General features: G+C 35.5%; 2 protein-coding genes across 2 annotated transcripts; one reads left to right on the forward strand and one right to left on the reverse strand.

The window, feature by feature from the left end:
* Positions 1-1,014: 1,014 nt before the first annotated feature.
* Positions 1,015-5,409, reverse strand: LOC114196323 (uncharacterized). Its single transcript, XM_028086930.2, has 2 exons — positions 1,858-5,409; positions 1,015-1,639 (listed from the first exon to the last, which is right to left on the reverse strand). Exons 1-2 carry the CDS (start codon positions 5,270-5,272, stop codon positions 1,272-1,274), a joined length of 3,783 nt encoding a protein of 1,260 aa, XP_027942731.2. The 5' UTR covers positions 5,273-5,409; the 3' UTR covers positions 1,015-1,271.
* Positions 5,410-8,305: 2,896 nt separating this feature from the next.
* LOC114164314 (peroxidase 7-like) lies at positions 8,306-10,157 on the forward strand. The gene is made up of 3 exons (XM_028048945.2): positions 8,306-8,660; positions 8,938-9,280; positions 9,625-10,157. Exons 1-3 carry the CDS (start codon positions 8,343-8,345, stop codon positions 10,032-10,034), a joined length of 1,071 nt encoding a protein of 356 aa, XP_027904746.2. The 5' UTR covers positions 8,306-8,342; the 3' UTR covers positions 10,035-10,157.
* Positions 10,158-10,763: the final 606 nt, after the last annotated feature.

Consider the following 10,763-nt stretch of genomic DNA (forward strand, 5'->3'; position numbering starts at 1 on the left):
CTTCACAAACGACGTTAACTACCTTGCTACGTGTCAGTCTCTGGATTTTTTAAAATTTTTTAATTTTTAAATTTTTTTTTTTTAAAAAAATTGCCACATGTCAAATCCTTGATGTGACACGTGGCAAGGTATCGCCACGTGTCAAGGTACTTGGCAAGTGTCATTGTCTTCATCTCAACTTAGTCCCCATATATGTCTATTTGTTTCAATTTAGTACCCATATATGTTTATTTGTTTCAATTTAGTACCCAATTTATTTGTTTGAATTTTATTCAAATATATATTTTTTTTAAATGGAGAAATATTGTATTTCTTTTAAGACAAAATTTATTATTTATATAAATGTTATATTGATATTTGTTACTAAAAATGAGTTATAAAATTAAGGGCTTATTGAAATTTATATTAAAGTTAATGGTAAAAGTCATGAATAACATAGTAAGTCATTTTTAATAACAAATATAAATATAACATTTATATACATAATAAATTTGGTCTTATGGGAGACATAATATTTTTCTATTTTGTAAAAAATATTCAGACAAAATTAAAATAAATAAATTGGGTACTAAATTAAAACTAATAAATATATATGGATACTAAATTGAAACAAATAGGGACTAAGTTGAAATGAAGATAATGACACTTGTCAGGTACCTTGACACATGGCGATACCTTGCCACGTGTCACATCAAGGATTTGACACGTGGCAAAAAAAATTTAAAAAAAAAATTCAAAAAATTAAAAAATGCAGAGGCTGACACGTGGCAAGGTAGTTAACGCCGTTTGTGAAGACTTAACGGAGGGTACTACATTGATGCAATAATCAAAATTGGATACAAAATTGAAACAAAGTTCAAAGTAGATACCATTTTGAAATTTTCGAAACAAAATAGGTACGAGTAATTAAGCCTTATTTTTATAACTGATTTTGATTCCTGTGTTACGCAAACAAACATTTTATCATTTAACACTTTAATCAATGAATCGAAAAGAAAGTTTTATAAAGGAAACTTAACAATATACATAAGAAATATTTATATATTGAACTTTACTAAATATTAAGACACCTGCATAAGAAGGATACCATTAGTCCATTACCAATGTTACATTCCTAACACGAAATCCTCTTAATAAAATTAAGAATCTGTGTCTGAACATATAGGATAAGTTTTGGAAGAAGCAATGCAGAAACATAACATATGCTAAACTTACACACAGCAACATTAACAAACATGTCTTCCTTCATCTTGAATATGTTGGAATGAAAATCAGTAATGATCCAGATTCTTCTTATCAAAATCCACAATTTTGTTGTTGGATACGTGCTGGAGATGATGGCATACTTGCCTTGATGTTGGCCTCTCTTGTGGTGCAGTTTTTGTGCAGTGTAAGGCTATCTCCAGCACCTGCAATGCAGCAAACTCTTCACCAGGCAAAAGGGGTTTCAGCTGAGGATCTATCACTTCTTCAACCGCAGTGCCTTCCTTCTCAAGGTTCATCTTCACCCATCTCACCATGTCCATCTCTGCTCCGAAACCTGCATCTGTTGGCATTTTACCAGTAACAAGTTCCATAAACACAACTCCCATGCTGTACACATCAGTTTTCTCTGTGGCCTTCAGTGTGTATGCATACTCTACAAATATACAAATGTCAATCAATAGTTTGCATTACGATGGATCATGCAAATCTCACTTTACAAATTGATTTTGTAAGATTGAGTTAAACTTAAAATCCACTTTCTAAGACAGTATAGCCGGTGTACACTATCATGGCAAAACTTCGGTTCTGACCATGATTCGTAAAAGAATGAGGTAAATAACAACTCAAGTCAATGGTGTGATGAATTATTACCTGGGGCTATGTATCCATAAGATCCAGCAAAGCAAGAATTAGATTCTGCATTAGATTCTGGATTCTCAATGATTGATTTTGCGAGTCCAAAGTCTCCCAGGTGTGCCTCCATGTTGGAATCTAGTAAAATGTTGCTGGATTTGATGTCCCTGTGAATGATCTTTGGCACACAATCGTGATGGAGGTACTCCACTCCGTGAGCTAATCCCATTGCAATTTTGAACCTTGTGTCCCAATCAAGGATCCTCTTTGCTTTGAGGGGCACCCCATGTAACCAATCCCAAACACTCCCATTCTCCATGTACTCATATATCAACAGATTCCAACCTGTTCCTTTCATTCTGTTGCTACAACAACCCATCAGTTTTACCAGATGCCTATGTTTGATCCTCCCTAAGGTTTTGATTTCTCTTATAAAGCTTTTGTTCAACAGATAATCATCTTTTCCTGAAATCTTCTTCACAGCCACGATCTCTCCAGAGGGCAATTCAACTCTGTACACTGTCCCAGAGCCTCCACAACCAACTACAAACTCATCACTTAGATTGTTTGTGGAATACATGATGTCTTGCCACCTGAAATCTCTCTTTGCAGGCACAGTCAGAGGGATCAACGATCGTTTATGTGCTCGTGAAGAAGAGGAGAAAACAAAACTCAGTTCACTGCCTCTCCTGAAAAATTCTTGCTTGCTTTTAAACAAGACGATCACTACAAGTACAAGTAAAGCAATTACAGCTAAAGTTGAAAGTGTAGAGACTATAATCACTGATGTATTGCTGAAGACTGATCGCTTATCACCACCTATGCATCTTGCAAGGGAGGCTCCACAAAGATGAATGTTCCCTTCAAATGATTCATGAGGCCAGCGAGAGAATTGCTTATCCAATGCTCCTTGAAGGTTATTGTAAGAGATGTCAAGCTTCTGCAAACTGGTCAATTCACCAACTGCTGAAGGCACTTCTCCAGTGAGTGCATTGTGAGAAAGATTAAGTACTTCCAATTTTGACAGCATGCCAATTGAAGAAGGGATATGACCAGAGAGATTATTGTAACTTAAGTCCAAAATGCTTTGGACATTTTGAAGACTTCCAATCTCAATTGGTATTTCCCCACTAAAGCCATTCCTGGATAGCCGCAGCTCATAAAGATTGTTCAATTTACCTATTGTTTGAGGGATTGGTCCAGAGAGGTTATTATGGTCCAGCCTGAGGGTGTTAAGAGATACAAGATCGCCAATATCACCTGGGAGAGTTCCACTGAGAGAATTGTTATTCAAGGAAAGAACAATCAACTTGGGTTGTTTGAGTAGGCCTAGTGGAATAGACCCAGAAAATTGATTGAATGAGAGCTTAACCTCTCCCAACTGAGGCAAATTTCCAAGCCATAGCGGTATGTGTCCAGTTAGAAGATTGTTGTTCAAATCAACGTGAGTCAGGTTATTGCACAAAGAAAGCTCATCTGGTATTCCACCCGTGAGTGAATTTCCTGAGACGTCTAACAATGACAATGCGGTGATTTTTCCCAATGTCCTTGGAATTTCACCTGAAAACTTGTTGTTACCTAATCTCAACCTGTCAAGGGAAGGTGAATTTCCCAGGACAAAGGGTATTTCACCGTCAAATTCATTATCTGTGACATCAAAAGAAAGAAAGGAACTAGAGCTACACAATGGAGCCAAACTACCATTCAGTCTGTTATTTGAAAGATTCACTCTGGTGAGGTTTGCTAGATTTACAAGTTGGTGAGGAAGACTACCTTCAAGAGAATTGTTGTAGAGAATGAACTGCTCCAAGTTTCTGAGGAATCCGAATGTTGCTGGAATGCCACCTGAGAGGCGATTATCTGCCAAATCCAGCACAGTGAGTTTATGACAGTTCCCAAGTGTTGGGGGAATCACACCCACAAGCTCATTCTGCCTAAGGTGCAAAAAGTTCAAATCTTTCAGCCTCCCTATAGTGAAGGGAATTTCACCACTGAAATGGTTTCCAAAAAAATCAACCCATTGCAAGCTTGAACAGTTACCGATCTCGAGAGGAATCTTCCCTGATAACTGATTATCATAAAGATACATTATCTCCATTTTCCCAAGCGTCCCAATCTCTCTGGGAAGATCACCCCGCAAGTTGTTATGAAACAGTGCAAGACTCTGCATGTTAGTGAGGTTTCCTATGAAGGGAGAGATTGAACCATCCAAAGTGTTGTTGTGAAGTAAGAGATCGGTTAGCCCCGTCAACCCATAAACCTCAATAGGTATTGACCCGTTGAGATCATTGCCTGATAAATCAAGTTGTTTCAGGGATTGGCACTCACCCAACTCAGCTGGTATCTCACCATGAAGTCCATTATCTCCCATCAGCAAGGTCTCCAAACTTGTTGCATTGGAACATATGGTTCTTGGAATGGTTCCATTGAGTTTGTTCCCAGAGAGAACCAGATATTGTAACTTACCCATGTTCCCTAACTCCTCCGGAATTTCCCCAGTAAGCGTATTATTTGTCAAGTCGAGATTTTGAAGGTTACCCAATTGAGCCAGAGACGGTGGAATGCGACCCTCGAGTTGGTTACCCATTAAATTCAGATATGTAAGCTGACTCAGCTGCCCGAGTTGACTCGGAATAGACCCGGTTAGGCTGTTGTTGGCGAGGTTCAGAATTTGAAGTTTCCTGAGTAGACTCAGTTCACTCGGAACCGAGCCATTGAGGTTGTTCCCGGCGGCGCTGAAGACTTGAAGGCTCCAGCAGTACCCCACTTCGTACGGAATCGGCCCAGTCAAGTCGTTTTCCTGCAGAGACAAATATTGCAACTCACTGAGTCGACCAAGCTGGGCCGGGATCTGACCGCTGAGTCTGCATGAGGCCAAACCAAGGTACTCGAGGCTGGGCATATACCCAAGCGTCTCAGGAATCGGGCCACTGAGTTGGTTGTTACCGATTCGCAAAACTCGGAGACGCATGAGCGAGTCTAACTCGGTGGGGATTTGACCGTTGAGTTGGTTGGAGTGGAGAAGGAGAGTTTCCAACGATGTGAGGTTCGAGAGGGCCGATGGAATGGGACCCTCGAGGCGGTTTAAAGAGAGATCAAGGTGCAGCAGGTTTTGCAAACCACCGAGTGACGGTGATATCGACCCACCGAGTGACGAATCGGACAGGTTGAGTCCCACCACTTGCACCGAGTCGTCATCAGCATCCAAAGAATTGAGCTTCTTTGAACCACATGACACCCCTCTCCAGCTACAGTAATTGGTGTTGTTCTCTGACCAATCCCTTAAAACATTTTCTGGGTCTTCAGTGAACGATGATTTCACCTCCAAAAGCACTCTCATGGTGCTCTCATTTCCACGGCAAAGGAGTGCAGAAGAAAAACACAGGAGGAGCACAAAACCAAGGGTTGAAATCCTCATTGATGCTTCTCTCATTTTGGGATGGAAGGTTACTCTAAATTCTTCAGCTCAAATTGTTGTTCTTATTAACAAAAAGACACACGAAGACAAGTGAAATTTAATGGTGTAGTTGTGGGTTGGGAAGCGGTGGTGGTTGTTCTTGGATTGTGAGTATGTATTATTGGCAGAAGATAGAAGTATGAAGCTACATGGTAGTAGTGCATGTTGGTATGCTTTCACATGTTATCTTGAAGTGTGTACATGTGTAAGAAGATCGAAAGGTTTGAAGGTTTGATCATGATGCATCTGCATGACATGCATTGGAGATATATAGATGAGTTGGTAGAAGCTGAGACTATGTTGACAAAGCATGCCTATATCATCCATGAATGAGAGTATAAATGAGCATGCAAGTGTGTCAGTCAGCTGCAACAGTGACCAATTACCATTTATGGCAATAAACGCTTATTCATTAATGTGGAAGAGCTGAATGCTGAGAAGGTCAAAAGACCATTGGAAATAGTATCAGAACAAAAGGTGGTAACGAATAAACTATTAAGAATATGTGATGTGATACAACAGAAAAAAGAAAAACACGGTGAAGTGATGAAGATATGAGGTTAATTACAGTGGTTGGGTGAACAAACAGGGAAATATTATTCTTGGATTTTACATGGTTTGAAGAAGAAGAAAACTCCCATTGAGAGAAAGTGAACAGTTTTGTGTCTGTATCTGTAGTTTGTTTGTTCTATACTAAGTCAATGGAGTCCCCACGAAGTGTTTGTCATATTATACGTAAGCCACGTAAGGGTTTCAATCAATGGTTAACATTTGTGTTGTGCAGTTCTTCAAGTAACGCGCATCAGAAAGTAAAAATTGTAGGAAAATGAAGAAAAGTTGTGTATTTTATGCATGGATAAGGAGTAATGTTGTTGTTCTTGGGAAGCTTAATGGGTTGATGTACCAAACCAAGACGCGGTTTCTGATTCATTGGTCGTACACTGCATGCACTAAACCCTCTTGGCTGGTCCAACTCGTCTTGTCTTTTTTTTTTTTTTTTTTTTTCGATTTGTCCAGCGAACTGTTCTAACTGTAGCATTACTTGAGAAACTAGTCATAATATATTTTAAGTTTAATTAAAACTTGAGTTTCTTATAAATCTAGAAAAAAATAATTAAAGTCTTCATTAAATTACAAGTATATTACAGTCATATCAACGGTCAATAAGAAAAAATAAGGTAAATTGTTCGAGAAAATAAATTTAAACATACAATTCACAAAAATTAAAATTATCAATCAAAATCAGTCGGCCTTCTCTTTTCTTTTTTCTTTCTTAGAATGACATTTCTTCCTGCACCCCATAAAACCTATAATTCCCAAACTACTCTTAATTAAAATTTTAATGAAAGGTAAAAGGACCTTTAATCTTTTAATTAAAATTCAACCTAGCCAACAACCAACATCAACTTCTACAGATATTGGAAACTCCAGTTGCTCCAACCATTATAGTGTCGTTTGGAGAAGACAACCTCAATCAAAATCAATAAGCTCGTGAGAAAAGAAACTTGATTCACCTCTACCTAATTAATTCGAAGAAAACTTCCCTGGTGGACAAAGAAGGGAAAGTGGAAACAAAAAGTAAGTTTAGGGTTTTAAATTTATTTTATTTTAGGATCAAATGTTTTTCATTATATTAAAAGTTACAGCTATTAGTTAGGTATAACTCTTTTTTACTTAACAGTATAATACAAGTTAAAACATTACGATTCGATTGTGACCTGACCCATTTAACCTCTGTCACGGAATAATTGATGTCATCTACAACATTTTATTCAGGGGTGAAACAGGGATTCTACATCTTATGGTATGCAATAACAAAAAATGGAAGTGCAGAGAGAGAAAAAAACTGCAGGAAGAAATGCACTTAGAATATTTAAGATCAACTTTTAAAAAAAGGCCTTTTTTCTTTTTTTCTGTAGTCCTACAATTTCTAAGTGCACCCTATAATTTTTGTAATAAACATTTTGCACTTCATAACTTTCGTATTATCTCTTCCGAAAATTTTCAAGAACAATTTTTTTTGGAATAGGAATCTTAAAAGGGAATTTTAAGAATAAAATTTGTAGAGAATAAGTTTTTCTGAAACGTATAAAATACATTTTAAAATATAATTTTTAGAATATTATTTTCATAACAATTTTTTGAAAACAAACTTTTAGAATATATATAATCAATATTTTACTCTCTCTCTCTTCTTTTTTTCTTCTCAAAGACTGCCATTGCTATTAAGGTCATGACGACAATAACTGCATCAGCAGACAACAGCGGCGATATAGTGCAGCAAGAAAGAGTTATGAGATTCAATTAATAATCAATAAAGAACCTTATAAACTGAACAAAAAACTTAAAACAACATTTGGTCAACGTCAATCATTAGAGCACAATCAAAACTAATAGTTTAAAGTAGAATGTGCCTATAATATTCTTCCCATGAATATTAACAGTATTTGAAAACTTACACAATCAATTGTTAATACGCAAGTTCAAAACTTTTATCCCTCAAACACACTTTTGTCTAAAAAAAACATTTAATACATATAATAAACTTAACAAACTTAACATTTAACAGGATTAAACCACACTTAAACTTAACATTTATTATGCTAATATTTAATGCACCATATGTATTAATTGTTAAATAAAATTTCCTATAAAATTTTGAATGGACACAGAATATAAAGCAATATTCCCATAATTTCACAATCCTTAATAAATTTTAACCTTGTACAAATTTGAAAAACTATATAGAAGGTGTGCTACTAGTATTTTTAAATCAATTATTCAGTCATGCCCGAAAATAATATAGGAGAGAGATAAAGTATGGAAGAATTGTGCTAGATTTTGAGGTGAACAATAAGAAAAAACAAGAACATGCTAACATGTCGTGTTGCTCCATTTTGTGCTTCGCACGTTGGTCTCAGCCTTAACATAATCCCAATATATCATACCAAAGTCGTCTTCTCTATATAAACTATTCACCTATTATCACCTATATCATATATACCTTATTTTAGTTCATTTGTGGTGTCAACAATAACCCAAAAAAATGTGTAACTCTTCCCTCCCATTGTTTCTTCTTTTGGTTTTGTGCATCATTTCAGCCTCAGCTGATCCTTATTACGAAAACTCTGACTATAAACCTTCCTCTTCCTACACAACCACAACAAGTGACACTGTCTTCTCTCTTAAAGTGCCAACGTTAGATGAAACCACCTTTGATAATCTTCTATCCTTTGGTTACTACCGCAAAACCTGCCCCAAGTTTGAGTCCATCCTACACAACAAAGTGAAAGAATGGATCAAGAAGGACTACACTTTAGCAGCTAGTCTCATGAGGCTCCATTTCCATGATTGCTCTGTCAGGGTATGTTATATTATCAATTACAATGATACTACGACTCCCATTTTTTTATTTTTATCTTTTACTTTCTGATTGTGACTTATTGTAAATCATTGATTAATTAATATATCATTATTTTTTATTTGAAGAAATGAATGATCTACATTAAATCATGTCAAAGAGTAAAAGAAGGAGAATTAAAAAATGGAAGTCAAAATATCATTTTTCTATCATCAATGATAGTGAAAAAGTGTTTTACTCAAGCAATAACACAGTATCAGTATTATTTGAAACAATGCAGGGATGTGATGGGTCTATTCTGTTGAAGCATGATGGAAGTGAGAGAACAGCAGAAGCTAGCAAGACGCTGAGAGGGTTTGAAGTGGTGGATGATATCAAGGCAGAGTTAGAGAAACAATGTCCCAAGACTGTGTCTTGTGCTGACATTCTCACTGCTGCTGCAAGGGATGCCACAGTTGAGGTAGGTGGACCTTATTGGGCCGTTCCTTATGGTAGGAAAGATGGTAAAGTCTCCATTGCTGAGGAAGCAGCTTTGGTGCCTATGGGCCATGAAAACATCACTTCCATGATTGAGTTTTTCCAGTCCAGAGGCATGACTGTGCTTGACTTGGTTGTTCTCTCAGGTAAATAAACTAAATCAAACAATTATACCTTCAATATCTTGATCAATAAATCCATCAAACAGCAACAAATTTCGTTAAAATAGATTTTAATCAATGACTCTGATACTATGTTAAAAAATAGTGTTGGAAGTCCCATATCGATAGAGATAAGACAATTTCTTAGTATATAAGTAAGGTGTAGACACCTTACAAGTTGATTTTGTGGGAATTAAGGTAGGCTTAAAGTTTACTTCTAACATACTATCATAGCCAAGTTAAAGTCTATCTTAATGAATTTTCTTGAACATTTTGTTCCGCCCACTCTTAGACTATTAACAGATCACTGTATGTGATGATTATGCTAGGGGCTCATACTATTGGAAGAACTTCATGTGGGTCCATTCAATATAGGCTATACAATTACGAAGGAACAGGAAAAGCAGACCCAACCATAGATCCTAAGTATCTGAACTTCTTGCAAAGGAAGTGCAGATGGGCCTCAGAGTATGTGGATCTTGATGCTACAACACCAAAGATCTTTGACAATGTTTACTACATAAATTTGAAGAAAAAAATGGGGTTGTTATCTACTGATCAGTTGCTGTACTCAGATCCAAGGACTGCACCTCTTGTTTCAGCATTGACTTCTACACATTCTGTTTTTGAGCACCAATTTGCAGTGTCAATGGGAAAGCTTGGCATTGTTGATGTTATCACTGACCAAGATGAAGGAGAAATCAGGACCAATTGCAATTTTGTTAATGCTTATTATTGATTTCATCTATGATTTTTTATTTTATTTGTACTTGGGATTTGTTTCCTACCACTTTCTTCTTTTTTCTGAATGCTAATGCTTTCAAATTGTTACATCAAGTAATCTACACTTTTTCTTTGTTTATGTTTTCTCTTCCTTTCATTCTATCCCCCATTCACTATTTTTGGTTTTAATAACGTAAAACTCGTATATTAATATGTATATATTAATAACGAAATAAGCATTGCAACCTTTATGTTGAAAAATAAAATTTAAATAAAGTGATTTTAAAAATAAAAATTGAATAAGTGAGAAAAGTTAACTGATGTATGTTTTATATGTAGAACACATAGTTATATATTTAAAATGTTTTTTTGGAAAAAATATCATAGATAAATTATAATTTATGAAAGAGATAGAAGGAGAATAAAAACAATAAATTAAATAAAAACAAATAACGTGATAGGAATATAAAAAGGGAGTTACATATTGCGTGTATGTAATAACTTATGCAATAGATGCGTTAGAGTATCAGCTTTACAACATTCACTATTAAAAATACTAATATTTTATGTTAATCTTGTTTTAAATTTTTTATGTAAAAAATAATTATAAATTTTATTCACAAAAAAATTATCTGTCAATTAAGAAGAAAAAAGTCTTTTTTATAATCTTTTTTAATAAATTTATAAAAAAAAATTCCACTAAGTATAAATTTATTTAATAATGACTCAAGATAAATAACACTTT

This window comes from Vigna unguiculata, chromosome 9 (genome assembly GCF_037176805.1).
Source record: "Vigna unguiculata cultivar grain cowpea cultivar isolate G323 ecotype 2 chromosome 9, ASM3717680v1, whole genome shotgun sequence".
In the NCBI taxonomy this organism is placed as follows: Eukaryota; Viridiplantae; Streptophyta; class Magnoliopsida; order Fabales; family Fabaceae; genus Vigna; species Vigna unguiculata.